The sequence below is a fragment of the Portunus trituberculatus genome, chromosome 48 (assembly GCF_017591435.1).
Source record: "Portunus trituberculatus isolate SZX2019 chromosome 48, ASM1759143v1, whole genome shotgun sequence".
Classification (NCBI taxonomy): Eukaryota; Metazoa; Arthropoda; class Malacostraca; order Decapoda; family Portunidae; genus Portunus; species Portunus trituberculatus.
Genome location: NC_059302.1, coordinates 16,262,687 through 16,282,721, shown reverse-complemented (window position 1 = coordinate 16,282,721; position 20,035 = coordinate 16,262,687). Strand labels below are relative to the sequence as shown.

General features: G+C 37.8%; 1 protein-coding gene across 2 annotated transcripts in view; it reads right to left on the bottom strand.

Annotated features, from left to right (window-relative positions):
- Window positions 1-1,937: 1,937 nt before the first annotated feature.
- Window positions 1,938-20,035, bottom strand: part of LOC123498659 (ankyrin repeat domain-containing protein 50-like) — a 256,664-nt gene continuing 238,566 nt past the window's right edge. Inside the window, exon 8 of one of the 2 annotated variants that reach the window (XM_045245976.1) lies at window positions 1,938-2,470. In XM_045245976.1, the coding sequence (XP_045101911.1) occupies window positions 2,007-2,470 (464 nt within the window). In that variant the 3' untranslated portion in view covers window positions 1,938-2,006. The remainder of the gene's footprint in view (window positions 2,471-20,035) is intronic. The other variant, XM_045245975.1, reaches the window with a different exon arrangement.

Genomic DNA, 20,035 nt, shown 5'->3' with positions numbered 1-20,035 from the left:
TACATTTACTGCTGGTAGTGTTAGGTCAGCGGCAGTGTCAAAGGCAAAGGCTATGTCAGTGCCTATTACTACTATTATGGCCAAAGCCGGCTGGACTCGGGCCAGTACTTTTGCTAAGTTTTATGACAAGCAAATTGTCCCACAACTAGATTCATTTCAGGAGGCTGTACTTGTGTAAATTATTGTAATATTGTTCCATTTCTTTGGGTTATTAATGGTTTGGAGATATGAGCATAGCGTGAGATTCACTGCCATTATGCACAGGTTTGCATAGGGGACTGAAAACTAGAAGCTTTGGTTTTTTCTACATTATGTGATATGTTGGTTTAAGTTTCTACTGTTCTGACATTTATGTAATATGTGAATCTTCAACTTTTGCTCAATGAAGTTTCAGGTTGTGAAATTGTGGTTTTGTCCACTTTTTCTTGGGGACATTTATTATGGCACGACACCCACATGGCTTCAAAGCCTCATGGGAAATGCTCCACGTGGCAGAGGGTGATTTGACGAAGTAAAATTAAGAAGTATACGAGACTTACCTCTGGTTAGTTGAAGTATGCTTAGAATTTTATGAGTCAAATCACCCCTGCCGTCGTGGAGATTTCACATGCCCTCCTCTTCCCGCCTGTTTTATCTTGATGTACAAGGCTTGTACTTTTGATCAGTTTGTTATTTAGTGTCATGTGGGTGTTCGTGGCTACAAAGTCTGACAGCTACTGAGCGACAGCGACATCTCATGTGAAATCTCCACGACGGCAGGGGTGATTTGACTCATAAAATTCTAAGCATACTTCAACTAACCAGAGGTAAGTCTCGTATACTTCTTAATTTTTAGGCAGAGGCCATATTATTTGAGTATTTGAGATGCCAAATAATGATTTATTATATGAATTTTGTTACTTGTAAGGAATTGTCTATATACAGACCACATTACTACTTAGTGCAGTAAAATAAAAACAAGCATCTATATATAGATGATCTGACAAAAAGTCCTGTTTTCTAAATGTCTATGTATAGATCCTCCACCAGGAAGGGGTTAATAGAACTATATACCATATTGGAAGGGATAGAGAATTTGGACAGGGATGGTTTTGTTATACCAGATATATGCAGTACCTGAGGACATGGAAGAAAATTAAGGAGTGTTTGCAGAAGAAATATAAGGAAATATAGCTTTCCTCACAAAAGTATATCACCATAGAATGAACTTATTGATTAAACTATGTGTCCTAAGACAGTCCGTGAATTTATGGAAAAATTTGATAAAAGTCAATATGGAGACGGGACAGCATGAGCCTCATGTGCCTCTTTTCCTGTATGTCAAAACTAAGCAAATGCACACAATATATGGAGCCATATGAAGAAGGCTGGTCAAGGCACCAAAAATAAGGGCAGGAAAGCCTACTCTGTTGTAACTCCCAAGAAGAAGGGTAGGAAACATCCAAATGAAAAAGTTCAATTAGTTCCAGAGATGTTTTGAACATTGTCTTTTGAAGGAATTAAAAGTTGTAAGGAGAGTAAGAAAACAAAAATACACAGTTTCTGAGTTTCCCAGTGAAAGAGATGAAAGACTGACGATATTGTTTGACTGAGCATTAATAAGATGGGGAGTGGAAAATCTCAAGCAGTGAGCCTACAAAAGGATGAAGACATATGGTTAAAAAAGTTCAGTTCATATAAGTAAATAGTTCATAACTGAAAATTAGCAGAGAGATTGTTCATTACAGCAGGTCACCCATGTGTTTTATTTCCTTTCTGTTTTCCTTAATGCTATTATCATTATCATGTTCCTTATATATCGTCCTACAGACTCCAAATTCCTTTAATACATGCTTCTGTGTCAGTTAGCCTCTCTCTCTCTCTCTCTCTCTCTCTCTCTCTCTCTCTCTCTCTCTCTCTCTCTCTCTCTCTCTCTCTCTCTCTCTCTCTCTCTCTCTCTCTCTCTCTCTCTCTCTCTCTCTCTTTCCACGTATTTTACAGACTTTCCAAACCTATGTGCCAATATTTCATTCCCAGCAGACAAAAAATATAACAGTGAATATGACTTTGTGACTCACTATTAGGTGGTGAGTATAGTTGAGATTCATAGAGTGGCTGCCTTGCATCTTCATAAACCATCTTTCAATGTGGTGGTGACCTTCACGTACTGCATAGTCAAAAGGTGTCAATCTTTCACGATTCTTCTTGTAAGGATTGACGTTTGAGTCTGCTCTGTACAAGTACTTTACCACCTCCAGTGAACCATACCAGCTACTCATGTGGAGTGCTGTGTTGTTTTCTTCATCTACAGCATCAAGTTTCCATCCTGACTCTGCCAATAATTTAATCACTGGCAGATGACCTCTCAGACAAGCAGCATGAATAGGGGTGCGACCAGAATTGTCAGTAATGGCGGGTGAGGTCCAGGATCTCAAAACACGAACACAAGCAACATGGCCACAAAATGCAGCATGGTGGAGGGCAGTAGCACCTGCAATCAAAAAAAAATATATATATATATATATATATATATATATATATATATATATATATATATATATATATATATATATATATATATATATATATATATATATATATATATATATATATATATATATATATATATATATATATATATATATATATATATATATATATATATATATATATATATATATATATATATATATATATATTGCCAACCCTAAGCACAGGATGGCCTGGTCATGTACTGCATGGGGGAAAGGGGGCTAGATAGTGCTCCTGTCTGCAAAATTAAAGTGAATTACTTTATTTTTTAAATGGAAAAATAACAGAAGGGGAAAAAGTATAGATGGCATAGTCAGCCATGTAAACAAAGGTGCAAAAGTCAAGAGTGATGGCTAAACTTAGGCAACTGTGGTACTGGTACACTGTAGGGGAGTTTTTGGATTTTAAAGATGAAAGAAGCAATATGAGAAAGATAATATCAGTGAAGAAAGAGATAAGACTTATTTTGAAAAAAAAAAAAAAAAAAAAAAATGATAATGATACATAATACATTGTGTAAACACAACATTAGGAAAGATATCAGGATAATACACACACACACACACACACACACACACACACACACACACACACACACACACACATGCCAGAGGGAGTGAACAGCTACATAAATCTGTTTGCGGACGATGCGAAACTGTGCAGAGTCATTAAACAAAAAGAGGATTGTGAAATACTACAGGAAGACTTAAACAAGATCTGGAAATGGAGCAAAAAATGGGAGATGGAATTCAATGTGGACAAAAGCCATGTCATGGAAATGGGAAAAAGTGAAAGACGACCAGTGGGAATCTATAAGATGGGAGATGGAGTAGAACTAGAAAAAGTAAAAAAGGAAAAGGACCTGGGAGTGACAATGGAAGAAAATAATCAACCGGTTAGCCATATTGATAGAATTTTCAGAGAGACGTATAATTTGCTAAGGAATATTGGAGTAGCATTTCACTATATGGACAAGGAAATGATGAAGAAATTGATAAGTACTAAAATAAGACCTAGATTGGAATATGCAGGAGTTGTGTGGACTCCCCATAAAAAGAAACACATAAGAAAATTAGAGAGACTACAAAAAATGGCTACAAGAATGGTTCCAGAATTTAAAGGGATGGCATATGAGGAGAGACTAAAGGCAATGGATCTACCAACCTTGGAGCAGAGAAGAGAGAGAGGATCTGATACAAGTTTATAAATTGATTAACGGAATGGATGAAGTGGATAATGAGAAACTGATCCTGAGAGAAGAATATGACTTTAGAAGCACAAGATCGCATAGTAAGAAACTAAGGAAGGGACGATGTCTGAGAGATGTTAAAAAATTTTGTTTCCCGCAAAGATGTGTTGAGACTTGGAACAGTTTGAGTGAGGAAGTGGTATCAGCAAAGAGTGTACATAGTTTTAAAGAAAAATTGGATAAGTGTAGATATGGAGACGGGACCACACGAGCATAAAGCCCAGGCCCTGTAAAACTACAACTAGGTAAATACAACTAGGTAAATAAATACACACACACACACACCGTCGCCGTCGCTGAGAGACGACGGCTCGTCTCCAGCTGCGGACGGGAAGAAGGAAAATACCTATGGTGTTACAGGGCTCGGGTAACTCTAAGTTAGTGTCCTGTTAATGTCCTACTGTCGCATAGTGTTGAAAGTGAGGGATATGGAGAGTGGTCCCTGAGAGGAGAGTGTGGGCGGTGATTGTTTTGGCTGTAATCAGCTGACGATAACAAAAATGGCGTCTAGACAAGCCAGAGACTTTGAAGGTTTTATAACTACGCCAAAAGGACTGGAGAAATTAGATATGGATGCGAGAATCCAGGCACTGGAAAGTAAGTTCCTAAACATTTTGTCCATAGAAGAAAAACTGGATAGAGTTCTAGCCGAGAATGATTCGTTCAAAAAAGAGATCTATTTGTTAACGTTACCAAATAAAGAGCTATTGAAGGAAAAAGTACAGATGGAGAAAGAAAACCAACAACTAAGGAAACAATGTGAAGAGATGAAGGCTAAACTCCTGGAAATGGAGATGAAAATATCTGAAGGGGACTTGAGGAAGGAGGAATGCCTTAATCTAATTGATACCAGGATGAAAGAAGTGAACCATGAACATCAGGAGGTACAAAGGTCGTTTAGGGATATAGTAAAAAAGCAGGAAGAGGAAAATAAAGGGATTACGTAGAGGGAAATGGTAAAGGCACTAAAGGAAAATGAGTATGTGGTGAGAGATATTGCTGAAAAGAAAAAATGTGTGATCATAATAGGATTGAGGGAAGAAACTAACAGGAACTGGCAGGACAGGAGGGATAAAGAAAATGACAGGATTAAGTCTTTACTGAACAAGATCTCTGTGGAAGAAGAGGACCTATATGCTGAGGTAGAAGAAAGTGTGAGATTGGGAGCTTTTGAGGAAGGCAAGAATAGACCATTAAAATTGAAATTAAAGTCTCAGGTGGCAGCAGAGGCCTTGTTGAGGAGGGCTTGGAAACCTAAGGACTCTGAGGAAACCAAAACAAGTTACATAAGAAGAAATATGTCACAAGATGAGTGAATGAAAATGAAGGAGTTTGTAACTGAAGTGAAAGAGAGGAATGACGAAAGAACAGAGGAGGAAAAGACCAAATTTTTTTGGAGGATGAGAAATGGGAGGCTAAAGAAGTGGTGGATAAAACAGATGGAATAGGCATTACATGGAAGAATGAGACTAGGAATGGAATAAAAGTGACTTACACGAACATAGATGGATTTCTGTCTAAGAGGCTAGAATGTATGAATTACCTAAGAAATAACGAACCGGACATAATGTGTGTAGTGGAAACAAAGCTAAGGCCCGAAATAAAGCTAGACTGGTTTGTTGTAAAACACTACAAAGTATGGAGAAATGATAGAAAAAATAAAGGAGGTGGTGGTATAATGGTTCTTACTAAGGAAGATCTGATAGTGAAGGAGGTGAACTATAGTAAGAGAAATGAGGAAGTGATAAGTATGCTTATAACAGATGGCAAGAGGGACATTAATATTATAACAGTATACATACCACCCAGAACCAGTGCTTGGGAATATGAACAGTACCAAATGGTGATGAGAAATACTCTAGACAGAATGAAGCAAGAACTCATCAGAAAGGATAGAGTGATGATAGTTGGAGACTTTAATTGCAAAGAAATAGTGTGGGAAGACTATGAAGTGGTGAACAGTGGTGAGTGGGCAGAAGAATTGTTAAAGGTAGCAACAAACAACTTGATGACACAGTGGGTGAGATCACCAACAAGGTGCAGGGGACAAGATGTTGCAGCAAGGTTGGATTTGGTATTTACCAGAGGAATCTCTCTAAAAGAGGAAATTGAACATGAATGTCCCTTGGGGAGAAGCGATCATGATGTCCTAAGCTTTGAGCTGGATACGGAATTAAGCACAAATAAGATTATGGAGCGCAGGGAGGAAAACTTAAATTATACTAGGGCAAATTATAACCATATAAGGGAGCTCTTTAATGAAATTGACTGGTCCGTGGTATACCAGAAAAAGGATATGCAATTGAAATACGATAAATTTATGGATTTGTATAACTCTGCTGTGAAAAAGTTTGTGCCATATCACAGAAAGAGGACTTTAAATAATAAACAGTGGTTTAATAGAAATTGTGAAGAAGCAAAAAAGAACAAAGAAAAGGCATGGAAGAAACTTAAGAAAAACAGTGATGTATTATCAAGAGAAGTCTACAAAACAGCAAGGAATAGATATGTTGAAGTAAGGAGAACAGCACAGAAGGAATATGAACAGAGGGTAGTGGAAAACTGTGATAGTGACCCAAAAATGTTTTACAAATTCATAAATGGAAAACTAAATAAAAGGGAGGCAATAGAAAAGGTAAAAAACAGGGAAGAAGTATATGAAGATGCTGGAGAGATAGCTGAAATTTTGAATGACAACTTTTGCAAAGTGTTTACAAAGGAGGAGCATTTTATGGGAGGAAGGCCTATGGAAATAAAGCAAATGCAGGACATCATGGTTACTAAGGAAGATGTAAGGAAAATTATAAGCAATCTGGATATTAATAAATCAATGGGGCCTGATGGCATATCTGGGAGGTTGCTAAATGAATGTAAGGATCAACTGTTGAACCCCGTATTTGATATCGTGGAAACCTCCATACGAACAGGATTAGTCCTGAAAGAGTGGAAAAGAGCTGACATTGTGCCTATATATAAGAATGGTAGTAGAATGGAACCGCTAAATTATAGACCAGTATCGTTGACTAGTATATTGTGCAAGGTATGTGAAGAAGTAATTAAAGCTAAGTGGAGTGAGTATCTAGAAAGTGAAAACATTCTGAGTGAAAGGCAGTTTGGTTTCAGAAAAGGAAGATCGTGTGTATCCAATTTATTATGTTTTTATTCAAGAGTGACTGACATACTACAACATAGAGAGGGATGGGTGGATGCTATCTACCTGGACTTGAGAAAGGCCTTTGATAAAGTACCACACAATAGACTGATGTGGAAACTAAAGATAATTGGAGGAGTAAATGATAAACTAGCAAAATGAATGGAAAATTACTTAATGGGAAGAAAAATGAAAACAGTGGTGAGAGGAAGGAAGTCCGAGCAGAAGAAGGTAACCAGTGGAGTTCCACAAGGGTCAGTGCTGGGTCCCATCATGTTTTTGATTTATGTTAATGATATGCCAGTAGGAATTGACAGTTACATGAACATGTTTGCGGACGATACTAAAATAATGAGGAGAGTAAAGAATGTGGAAGATTGTTACAGGAAGATCTTGATAAAATATATGAGTGGAGTAAGGAGTGGCAGATGGAATTTAATATAGACAAGACCCATGTTATGAAAATGGGAAGAAGTAGATACAGACCAAACAGGGATTACAGGCTGGGTGATGAGAAAATTAAAGAGACCAATGAGGAGAAAGACTTAGGAGTAACCGTAAAAAACACCTTGTCACCGGAGATTTTTTGGAAAACATACAACATGCTTCAAAATATTGGCCTTGCATTCCACTACCTAGATGAAGGAATGATGAAGAAGATATTATGTACCTTAATAAGATCCCAGTTAGAATATGCAGCATGTGTCTGGTCACCGCATATGAAGAAAAATGTGAAGAAGGTGGAAAGGGTACAGAGGCTGGCAACAAGGATGGTACCAGGACTCAGGGAGTTAGACTATGAGGAAAGACTGAGGAAGCTGGGGCTGACCACATTAGAAGAGAGAAGAACAAGAGGAGAGATGATAACTATGTATAAATTGGTGAACAAGATTGACATACTGGACAGAGAGTTGATAAAGGTGACCACAAGTAATCATCTACGAGGACATGGAAAAAAGCTAATAAAAGACATCTGTCTAAATGACGTGAGAAAATACAGTTTACCGCATCGTAGCATTGATAAGTGGAATAAACTGAGCAGTGATGTCGCTGATGCGGTGTGTGTCAATCAGATGAAAGAGAGATATGACAGGAATGAACAAGGAGACAGGTCACAGAGAACTTAGCTTGGGTCCTGTAATACACAAATAGGTAAATACAAATAGGTAAATACACACACACACACACACACACACACACACACACACACACACACACACATGGAGAATGGGTGTCTCAGTGATAGCAGTGATAGACATCGTTGTGTGGTGGCGGATGGAAATGGTCGCTGAGCTCCAGAGCAATCATCTCTAATTCTACAGTTACGCCTAAGAGTAACCAAGGTGGGAAAGGAGCTGGTAATGTTTGTCCCGTCTCCATATAGTCATGTTAACTGTTGATTAGCAAAATAATGTCCAGTGAAGGTAAATATAAACTGTAGCCTGCGTTTGAGCCATCAGCTGGTTTGTTTACATCTGCGCAACATGGCGGCCGTGAACTCGAAAGATGAATCAGACTTCACAGGGTTTCAAGGAATAATGGAGAAGAGCGCTTATGTGAAGAAAATTCTGGAGTTAGAAGGTAAAATTGAAAACTGTTTGAAAAGTATGGGGCCTGGAAACGAGTTATGACAATGTAAAGAAAGACTGTGCCGATATGAAGAAGGAAAATGAAGCACTGAAAGAGGAAGTTAAGCTAATCAAAGTGAATTGCGAAAAATGTGGAGAATCTCTAGGAAAAGTGATGGAGAAGCAGGCTGAATGGAAAAAAAGTCAGGAAGTGGAAAGAAAGGAGGTAAATTACAAAGTTGCAAGTCTGGAAAAGGAAATCAAAGAGTCTGGGGAGAAAACTTTGGGCCTTGCTGAAATTATAGATCAACAGATCATAGAAGAGAAGATAGCTGAGAAAGTGGTGAAGGTTATTAAGTCAAATGAGACATTGGTGAGGGAAACTGTAGACAAAAAGAGATGTGTGGTGATATTTGGTGTGGAGGAGGATAAGACACCGAGTAAAATGGAGAGAGAAAAACATAAAAAGGTGATAAATAATATCATTAATGTGGTGCAGGAGGAGGAAAAGACCTAGTACAAGAAATAGAGGACTTCCATAGAATTGGAAAGTTCACAAGAGAAGGTATGAGGCCAATAAGAATCAAACTTAAGTCACAAAAGGATGTAGATGAATTGGTGGAGAAGTCATGGAGGCTAGCCCAGCAGGAAACAACAAGGAAGATTTGGTTGAGAAGAGATCTCGGTGAAAAGGAAAGAGAAATGTTAAATGAGTTGAGAAAGGAGGCTTTGAAAAAAATGAAGAGAGGACAGAAGAGGAGAAGAAAGAGTTTTTCTGGAGAATCTTGGATATGAGACTGAGGAAGTGGTTCATAACCCAGAAAAGTACAGCAAGAAAGGACTAAAGAAACTTACATATGAGCGAAATGTAATGTATTCCAACATAAATGGAGTGATATCGGGATTTTAGAACTCAACGATTACTTGAGGGACAAGAACCCAGATATTGTGGGTCTTACTGAAACAAAACTGAGAGAGGGAGAAGACCTGATGATGGTTGGAGAAGGAAATATAATGTTTGGAAAAGAAATAGAGTAGGTAAGATGGGAGGAGGAGTGATGTTGCTGGTTAAAAAGATATAAAGGTGGATCAAGTGAAAAAGGTATGGGAAAGGCAGAAGTGCTAAAGATCAGAGCAGAAACTAATGAAGGAAAAAGAGGCACTACATAGTGGTGTACGTACCACCTAAGACAAATGCATGGTCAGTACAGGAATATGAAGAAATGATAAGTGATACAGGAACATGTCTGGAAGAAATGTTGGGTGGCTGTGAACGAACTATAATGATGGGAGATTTTAATTGTAAAGAGGTGTGTTGGGAGGACTGGTCAATGGAAGGATCAGAGACAACATGGGGAAATACACTATTGACACTGGCAATGGAAAATGTGTTAACTCAGTGGGTCAAAGAAGATACTAGGTTTGGAGGAGAGGAGCATCGTCAAGACTGGACTTGGTCTTTAGTACAGAGCCAATGGTCATTGAGGAGATGAGGGTGGAGTGCCCTTTAGCAAAGAGTGATCATGCAGTTTTGGAGTTCAAGGTGATAGACGAAGAGAAATCTAGAAGAAATGAAGAATATAAAGTGGGAAGATGGAATTATGCCAAGACAGATTTTGGAAACCTAAAGAAATTCTTTCAAGAGACAAATTGGATGAAATTCAAGAGTGCTAAGGAGCAAATGAAAAGTGGAAGGAATTTATAAAAATATACAAAGAAGGTGAGAAAAATTTGTACCAATAAGACAACATAGAGAAGTTGGAAAGCAGGACTGGTTTAACGATAGATGTGAAAAGGCTAGAACAAGAAAAGAGGATGCATGGAAGAGGTGGAGAAGGAAAAGACGGATTAAGCAGTGGGAAAGTTACAAAAGAGCAAGAAATGAATATGTGTTGATTAGAAGAGAAGAAAGAAAGAAACAAGAAAAGGATATAATTGATAAATGTAAAGACCAACCAAGGCTTTTTACAGACATGTGAACAACAACATCAAAAATAGAGAAAGTATTGAAAGTTTAGAAGTAAATGGAGTATGCAGTGAAGATCCCAGGAAATGGCAGAGGCTATGAATGGATGCTTTCGGAAGGTATTCACAAAGGAGACTGCTTTTGACAAACCACTGGTAATGGAACAGAAAGGGATTATGAAGGAGTTTCAAGTAACTGTGGAGGAGATCAAGAACATGATGGGGAGTTTAGAAGTGAGAAAAGCTGTGGGACCTGATGGGGTATCAGGATGGATTTTAAGAGAATGCAGGAGCAATTGGCAGAAAAAGTTTGTGAAGTAATTGATGCCTCATTAAGGGAAGGTGTAGTGCCCCAAGACTGGAAAAGAGCTAACATTGTCCCAATCTATAAATCAGGTAACAAGAGAGACCCATTGAACTATAGACCAGTGTCACTTACAAGTGTGGTAGCTAAGATGTGTGAGAGGGTGGTGAAGAATAGATGGACAGACTTCTTGGAGAAAATGACATACTTTGTGAGTGTCAATTTGGTTTTAGAAAAGGGCGTTCATGCACGACAAACCTGATATGTTACTATTCGAGGGTGATAGATGTAATACAGGAAAGAGATGGTTGGGCTGATGGAATATATCTGGATTTAAAAAAGACCTTTGATAAGGTACCACACCAGAGACTGATCTGGAAACTTGAAATGGTAGGAGGAGTGCATGGCAGTTTACTAAAATGGATGGAAGACTTTTGGTAGGAAGAGAAATGAGAACAATAATTAAGGACAGACCATCAGAATGGGGATTGGTGGAGAGTGGAGTTCCACAGGGATCAGTGTTGGCACCAGTAATGTTCGCGGTCTACATAAATGACATGGTGGATGGGGTGTCCAGTTATGTGAGCCTATTTGCAGACGATGCAAAATTGTTAAGAAAAGTGAGATGTGACAAAGATTGCGAACTACTCCAGGAAGACTTGGACAGAATATGGAAATGGAGCTGTACATGGCAAATGGAGTTCAACACGACAAAATGCAAGAAAATAGAGTTTGGCAAGAGTGAAAGAAGAATCAGGAGTATGTACAAGATAGGAAATGAAGACATAAAACCAGTCATGAAGAAAAGACCTTGGGGTGACAATTACCAATGACCTATCGCCAGAGAGACATATAAACAAAATAATTGGAGAAGTATTGAACTTATTGAGGAACATAAGAGTGGCGTTCAGATATTTAGATGAAGAAATGATGAAGAAAATAATTACTGCAATGATAAGACCGAGGCTTGAATATGCAACAATACAGTGGGCTCCGAACTTAAAGAAACACATAAGGAAACTAGAGAAAGTACAGAGGGCTGCAACGAAAATGGTGCCTGACTTAAGAGATTTGACTTATGAAGACAGACTGAAAAGAATGCAACTTCCAACCCTGGAAAACAGAAGAGAAAGGGGAGACCTGATAGCAATATACAGAGTGATGATTGGCATGGAAAAATGGATAGGGAAGATCTGTGTATGTGGAATGGAAGAATGTCGAGAGGGCATGGGAAAAACTAAAATGGCCACTTATAGGAGAGATGTGAAAAAATATAGCTTCCCTCATAGAAGGGTGGAAGCATGGAATAGTTTAGACGTGGAAGTGGTCAACGCAAGGAATATTCATGATTTTAAGAAAAAGCTGGACATTAATAGATATGGAGACGGGACAACACGAGCATAGCTCTTTTCCCGTATGTTACAATTAGGTAAATACAATTAGGTAAATACACACACACACACACTCCATAGAGAGTGGACGTGCCTCCTGCTCAGAGTAGCATCTAACTAACACTCCACACGCTAAGCAATGTGCTTGAGTGAGAATCGTTATTGCTATTGAGGGGCGACCAGAGCGAGTGAACGAGTGTACAGAGTGAACGTAGCCTGGTGGCGTGTACATGGGAGTGATCGGAGGTGTGAGAACCTCCACACTCCAAACGACAGAGCGGGAACCACACAAAGTCCAGCCATAACAGCCGCCAACGCATCCCACCACACACACGTAGCTACCAGGCCTGGCCCCCAGTGACCACACACCCACATGCTCCCAGGAAGAGTAAAAAAAAATGGATAGACCAGTAAGAAATAAAATTACCAAATTCAAAATATGTCGATGAGGCCCAGGGAGCAAAGCCGAAAGTGGCCAGTCAAAGCATGAGTCCATCTTCAACAGGGGCAACAATGCAAGGTAGATTGGTAATGTTGGAGAAGAGATTTGAGGAGTTGGTGAAGGAATTAAAAGTTCAGAGGAGTGAGGAGGAGCAGGATAGAGAATTCCGCAAGGCTTTGAAGGAAAGAGTTAAGAGACTGGAGGAAAATGAAAACGATTGGTGGATGAGAATGCACACTTGAGAGTGGAGGTTGAAAAATACAAGAGACGGTTGGAGGAGAAAATGAATACAGTAGTAAAGGAGAAAGATGACTTTAAGGAATTGATTAGTGAGCAGAATGAAAGGTTTGAAAGGGAATGGGAACTGAAGAAAACACAATGGACTGAGTCGAGGAAGCAGAGATGGTTGGATTACAAGAAATAATTAAAGATCAGTTGAAGGAAGACAAAAAAGAAAGGTCCAAGGAACTGGTTAATGTAATGAAGAATAAGGAAACATTGATAAGGGAAATAGCAGAAAAGAAGAAGAGTGTGTTAATATTTGGGATGAAAGAACAAAATATAACATATAAGCCTAAGAGAATTAAGGAAGAATTAAAACGGTAAGAGATCTGTTCAAAAATCTAAATGATGATGAAAAAAAGACCTACAAGAAGAAGTGGAAGAGATCCATAGACTGGGTCCGTATAAGGAGGAGTGAGCAGACCGATTAAAGTAGTACTGAAGTCACAACAATCTGGAGGATATCCTATATAGAACATCAAAGTTAAGAGAGATAGAAGGTTGTAAAGAGGTGTTTGTGAGAAAGAATAGAAATGAGGAAGAGAGAAGATATAAGGAATTGGTGGAAGAGGCGAGAAGGAAAATGATGAGCGGTCTGAGGAGGAAAGAGAAAAGTTTTTTTGGAGAGTTATAGGAGAGAGAGTCAGAAAGTGGTATGTGGAAAGAAGGAATACGGAGGAACCCCTAGAGGAGCAGTGGGTGGACCGTAATGTATACTAATATAGATGGGATACTGTCAAGTAGATTGGAATTGCAAGACTATATGATAGTGGAGAAGCCTGATATAGTGTGTTTGACTGAGACAAAATTGCATGAAAAACAAAGATAAATTTGGATAATAAATATAATATATGGAGAAAGGATAGAGAGTAAAGGTGGAGGAGGAGTTATGATTATGACGAAGAAATAAATAAATGTGGATAAGGTTTGGTATGGGAAGAACAACGCAGAAGTGATAAGCATAAGGATAAAAAGTGATGGAAAAGAATTAATAATCATGGTGACCTATGTACCTCCTAAAACAAATTCTTGGACATTAAGGGAATACGACAATATGATCAAAGATACTTTACAGAGTTTGGAAAGTGTATTATCTGGAAAAAGAAAGGTGATACTAGTAGGAGATTTTAATTGTAAGGAGGTGGATTGGGACAATCAGTTGAAAGAAGACAAAAAAGAAAGGTCCAAGGAACAGGTGGATTGGAAAAATCTAGTAAGCGGTGTTGGAGAGGAAGCATGGGGAGAGAGATTTCTTAATCTAATCATGGAAAATATGATGGAACAGAGGGTGAAGGAAAATACAAGATATAGAGGAGATGATGAACCGGCTAGACTGGATTTGGTGTTAACAAGAGAAGTGTACCTATGTGGAGATATACTCGTACAATACAAATGTCCTTTGGGAAAGAGTGATCATGTGGTTATGGAAATGCAGATAAGAACAACACAGCGAAGGAAAGACGAGACATACAAGAGTGGTAGATTGAATTATAGAAAGATGGACACAGAAAGTTTGAAAAATTATTTCAGAAAATTAGATTGGGAGATGTTACAAATCAGAGAAGTGCAAAAGAAATATGAGATTTTTATGAAATATTATAAAGAAGGAGTTATGAAATTTGTACCAAAATATAAACCGAGAGAGAAAGGAAGAAAGGATTGGTTTAATGCAACTTGTGTTAAGGCTAAGGAAAAGAGAAATGTGGCTTGGAAAAGATGGAAAAAGAGCAGGAATATACTAAATAAGGAGAATTATAGAGTGGCGAGAAATGAGTATGTGAGGGTAAGGAGGAAGGAAGAAAGAAAATTTGAAAAAGATATTGTAGACAAGAGTAAGGAACATCCAAAATTGTTTTACAGGTTCATAAATGGTAAACTTAAAAGAGAGAGTCCATTGAAAGATTAAAAGGAGAGCAAGGGATAGTAGATGACCCTAAGAATATAGCGGAATTGCTAAATAATAGGTTTCAGCAAGTATTTACTGAAGAAACAATGTTTGTAAAGCCTCAGAATGTACAAGGAAATGTGCACATGGATGACATTAAGATACCTAAAAGGAGTTATATAAAATGTTGGAGGAACTTAAAGATGATAAAGCGATGGGACCAGATGAAGTTTCAGGAAAATTATTGAAGGAGTGTAGAGAAGAATTGATTGATCCATTATATGATATTATAAGGTGCTCATTAGAAACAGGGGAAGTACCAGTAGAGTGGAAAAGAGCTGAAGTGGTGCCCATTTATAAGGGAGGCAGTAAGGAAGAGTCTCTTAACTATAGACCTGTGTCTCTAACAAGTGTGGTCGGTAAGATTTGTGAGAGGGTGATAAAGAAATATTGGATACGGTTCCTGGAGGATCATAAGTTATTATCGGATCATCAATTTGGCTTTAGGAAAAGGAGGTCATGTGTAACAAATCTACTGAGCTTTTATTCAAGAGTGGTTGACAAAATACAAGAGAGAGAGGGATGGATGGACTGTGTATATTTGGATTTAAAGAAAGTTTTTGACAAGGTACCTCACATGAGACTGCTATGGAAATTAGAGATTTATGGAGGACTGAAAGGAAAAGTGTTAAAGTGGATGGAAAACTACTTGAGATGGAGGGAGATGAGAACGGTAATAAGGGATGCAAAGTCGGACTGGTTGGTGGTGGAGAGTGGAGTCCCACAAGGCTCAGTGCTGGCACCAATACTTTTCCTTGTATATATTAATGACATGCCAGAGGGAGTAAACAGTTAAATTAATTTGATGCAAAGTTGTGTAGGTGTGTGAAGAGTGAAGAAGATTGTGAAATTTTACAGGCAGATCTGGATAAGATTTGGGAGTGGAGCAAGAGGTGGCAAATGGAATTTAATCTGAGCAAAAGTCATGTGATGGAGATGGGAAGAGTGGAAGACGGCCAAGAGGGTCATATAAGATGGGTGAAGAAGTAGTGTTGAAAAAGGTGGAAAAGGAAAAGGATTTGGGAGTGATAATACAAGACCATGGGCAGTTTGAGGCTCATATTGATAAGATGTTTGGAGAAACGTATAATTTGATAAAAAATATTGGATTAGCCTTCCATTATATGGATAAAGATATGATGAAGAAATTAATTAGTACGGTAATTAGACCAAGATTGGAATATGCTGGAGTGGTTTGGTCCCCTTATAAAAGAAGCATATAAGGAAGTTGGAGAGATTGCAGAGAATGGCAACAAAATGGTTCCGAATTGGCAGAAATAACCTATGAGGAGAGATTAAAAGAAATGAATTTGCTTACCTTGGAACAAAGAAGAAAAAGAGGAGATTTAATACAGGTTTATAAACTGTTGAACGGACTGGATGAAGTGGATAATGAGCAAATGATGTTGAGAGAGGAAAACTTAAATAGAACTACGAGATCGCATAGTAAAAAGATAGCCAAGGGAATATGCTTGAAGGATGTGAAGAAATACAGTTTCCCACAAAGATGTGTGGAGGTGTGGAATGGTTTGAGTGAGGAGGTGGTGTCAGCGAGGAGTGTGAATAGTTTTAAAGGAAAGTTGGATGTGTGTAGATATGGAGACGGGGCCACACGAGTATGATACCCAGGCCCTGTAAAATTACAACTAGGTGAGTACAACTTGGTGAATACAAACAATGTTGGTGAGGGAGAAAGAGAATTTGAAGGCTTTGATACGGCGCAAACTTCACTATTTGATAGAGTCTTGACTATCGAACGTAAATTAGATAAATTGATAAAGGAGAATATGGGAATGAAAGAGAATGAAGAACAGGATAAAGAGCTCCAGAAATTGAAAGAAAGGATAAAAAGAGTGGAAGAAAACGAAACTAGGCTAAGAACCGAAAATGAAGAATTAAAAGTGGAAGTAGCGAACTACAAGAAATTGATGGAAGAAGGACTCGGTAAAGCCGAGAAAGAAAAAGAGAAGCTAAAAGATCTAGTTAACAAAGAAGAAGAAAGAGTACAAGATGTGATTAAAAAAGAAGTACAAGCATGGAAAATCCAAGATAAGAAAGACAAGGAATCATTTCAAGAAGTATTTCAAGAACAGTTAAAAGAAAGAGATGAAAATATGACAAGCAAAATGATAGGAGTCCTCAAGAAAAAAGAAAATTTAGTAAGAGAAATTAAAGAAAAAAAGAAGAGTGTAATTATTTTTGGACTGAAAGAAAAAAATTTTAAATATAGACCAAGAAGGGAAAAAGACGAAATGAAATCAGTAAAAGACCTACTAAAACATCTGAATGACGAGGATAGACAGAACTTAGAAGAGGAAGTAGAAGAAATCCATAGAATGGGCCCATATCAAGAAGGAACAGTGAGACCAATTAAGATATTACTAAAATCATAAGCAGCAGCAGAAGTACTATATAGAAAAACAAAACTCAGAGAAACAGAAGGTTGCAAAGATATATATACAAAGAAAAATAGAAACGAGGAGGAAAGAAAGAGACACAATGAACTGGTGGCAGAAGCAAGAGAAAAAAATAATGAAAGGTCAGAGGAGGAGAAGAAGGCATTTTTTTGGAGAATTATAGGAGACAGGATAAGGAAATGGTATATAAAAGAGAAAGAAGAGAAAAAAATGGAGCAAGTTTAACTAAAATGATAAGAACAAGAGATTAAAAATGATGTATACAAACATAGATGGGATTTTATCTAGTAAATTAGAATTAAGAGATTACATAAAGAAAGAAGAACCAGATATTGTATGCCTGGTGGAAACAAAGTTAAATGAGGCAATAAAATAGACATAGATAAATAGGTATAATAATATGGAGGAGAGACAGAGTGGGTAAAGGAGGAGGAGGAGTCATGATGATGTTAAGGAAGGAGATAGTGGTAAATCAAGTGGAGTTTGGGGAAGGAAAATCAGAAATACTGTATGTTAAGATGCATATTAACAAAAAGGAGTTAACAATCATTGGAACATATGTGCCACCAAAACAAACTCATGGACTAACCAAGAATATAGAGACATGATAGATGACACAATAAGGAGTCTTACAAGAATCATTAAGGAAAGGAGAAAAGTGATATTGGTAGGAGATTTCAACTGTAAGGAGGTAGACTGGGAAAATTATGAAAGTGGTATGGGGGAAGATGCCTGGGGAGATAGATTCCTGAACCTAATGATAGATAATTTGATGGTCCAAAGAGTAAAGGAAAACACAAGATTCAGAGGAAACGATGAGCCGGCAAGATTAGACCTAGTTTTACAAGGGATATACCAATTAACGATGATATAAGATACAAGTGCCCATTGGGAAAGAGTGACCATGTAATATTAGAGATGGATATAGAAGAAGGAAAGGAAGATAGAGATGAATCATACAAAGGAGACCGATTAAATTACAGAAAGGCTGATATTGAGAATCTCAAGAACTATTTTAAAACGTAAACTGGGAGGAGATGGAAAACTCATTAACGGTTCAAGAGAAATATAACTTATTTTTGGAAATATACAAAACTGGGGTCAGGAATATGTTCCGAAATATAGACCTAAAGAAGAAGGAAAGAAAGATTGGTTTAATGCAAGATGTGCTAGGGCAAAGGAGAAACGAGATGGAGCATGGAAAAGGTGGAGAAGAAACAGAAATCCAGAAAATAAGGAAAACTTCAAAACAGCAAGAAATGAATATGCTAAGGTGAGAAAGGAAGAAGAAAAGAACTATGAAAAGGACATTGTCGAAAATGTAAGGAACAACCAAAATTGTTCTACAGATTCATAAATGGAAAAATAAGACAAAAAGAAACAATAGAAAGGTTAAAAGGAGAAAACGGAATGGTGGAAGACCCAAAAGTATGGCAGAACTGTTAAATAGTAAATTTCAGGAGGTCTTTACTAAGGAATCCAAATTTGAAAGACCACAGGGTAATAGAGAGACTGTCTATATGAAAGAGATTAAAGTAACCAAGCTTGAAATAAAAAGTTGATGACAGAATTGGATGAGGAAAAGGCAATGGGACCGGATGAAGTCTCAGGCAGAATACTGAAAGAATGTAGGGAAGAACTAGCAAGTCCAATATACAACATCATAAAATGCTCAATAGAAAATGGAACAGTGCCAGTGGAGTGGAAAAGAGCTGAGGTGGTTCCCATATATAAGAGCGGAAGGAAGGAAGAACCTTTAAATTACAGACCGGTATCACTAACTAGTGTAATATGCAAGATGTGTGAAAAAGTAATAAAGAAGCAATGGATTGAGTTTCTTGAAGACAACAAAATATTATCAAATAGCCAATTTGGTTTTAGAAAAGGTCGGTCATGTGTGACAAATTTATTGAGTTTCTACTCTAGAATAGTTGATAAAGTACAAGAGAGAGAGGGATGGGTTGACTGTATTTATTTAGATCTAAAAAAGGCTTTTGATAAAGTGCCACATGAAAGATTACTATGGAAGTTAGAGGAGAAGGGTGGCTTAAAAGGAAGCACATTGAGATGGATGAAGAATTACTTAAGGGATAGAGAAATAAGGACGATAGTTAAAGATATGAAGTCCAAGTGGAGAACAGTAGACAGCGGAGTGCCACAGGGGTCAGTATTGGCACCAATACTTTTTCTCGTATATAAAAATGACATGCCAGAGGGAGTGAACAGCTATATAAATCTGTTTGCGGACGATGCGAAACTGTGCAGAGTCATTAAACAAAAAGAGGATTGTGAAATATTACAGGAAGACTTAAACAAGATCCAGAAATGGAGCAAAAAATGGGAGATGGAATTCAATGTGGACAAAAGCCATGTCATGGAAATGGGAAAAAGTGAAAGACGACCAGTGGGAATCTATAAGATGAGAGATGGAGTAGAACTAGAAAAAGTAAAAAAGGAAAAGGACTTGGGAGTGACAATGGAAGAAAATAATCAACCAGTAAGCCATATTGATAGAATTTTCAGAGAGACGATAATTTGCTAAGGAATATTGGAGTAGCATTTCACTATATGGACAAGGAAATGATGAAGAAATTGATAAGTACTAAAATAAGACCTAGATTGGAATATGCAGGAGTTGTGTGGACTCCCCATAAAAAGAAACACATAAGAAAATTAGAGAGACTCCAAAAAATGGCTACAAGAATGGTTCCAGAATTTAAAGGGATGGCATATGAGGAGAGACTAAAGGCAATGGATCTACCAACCTTGGAGCAGAGAAGAGAGAGAGGGGATCTGATACAAGTTTATAA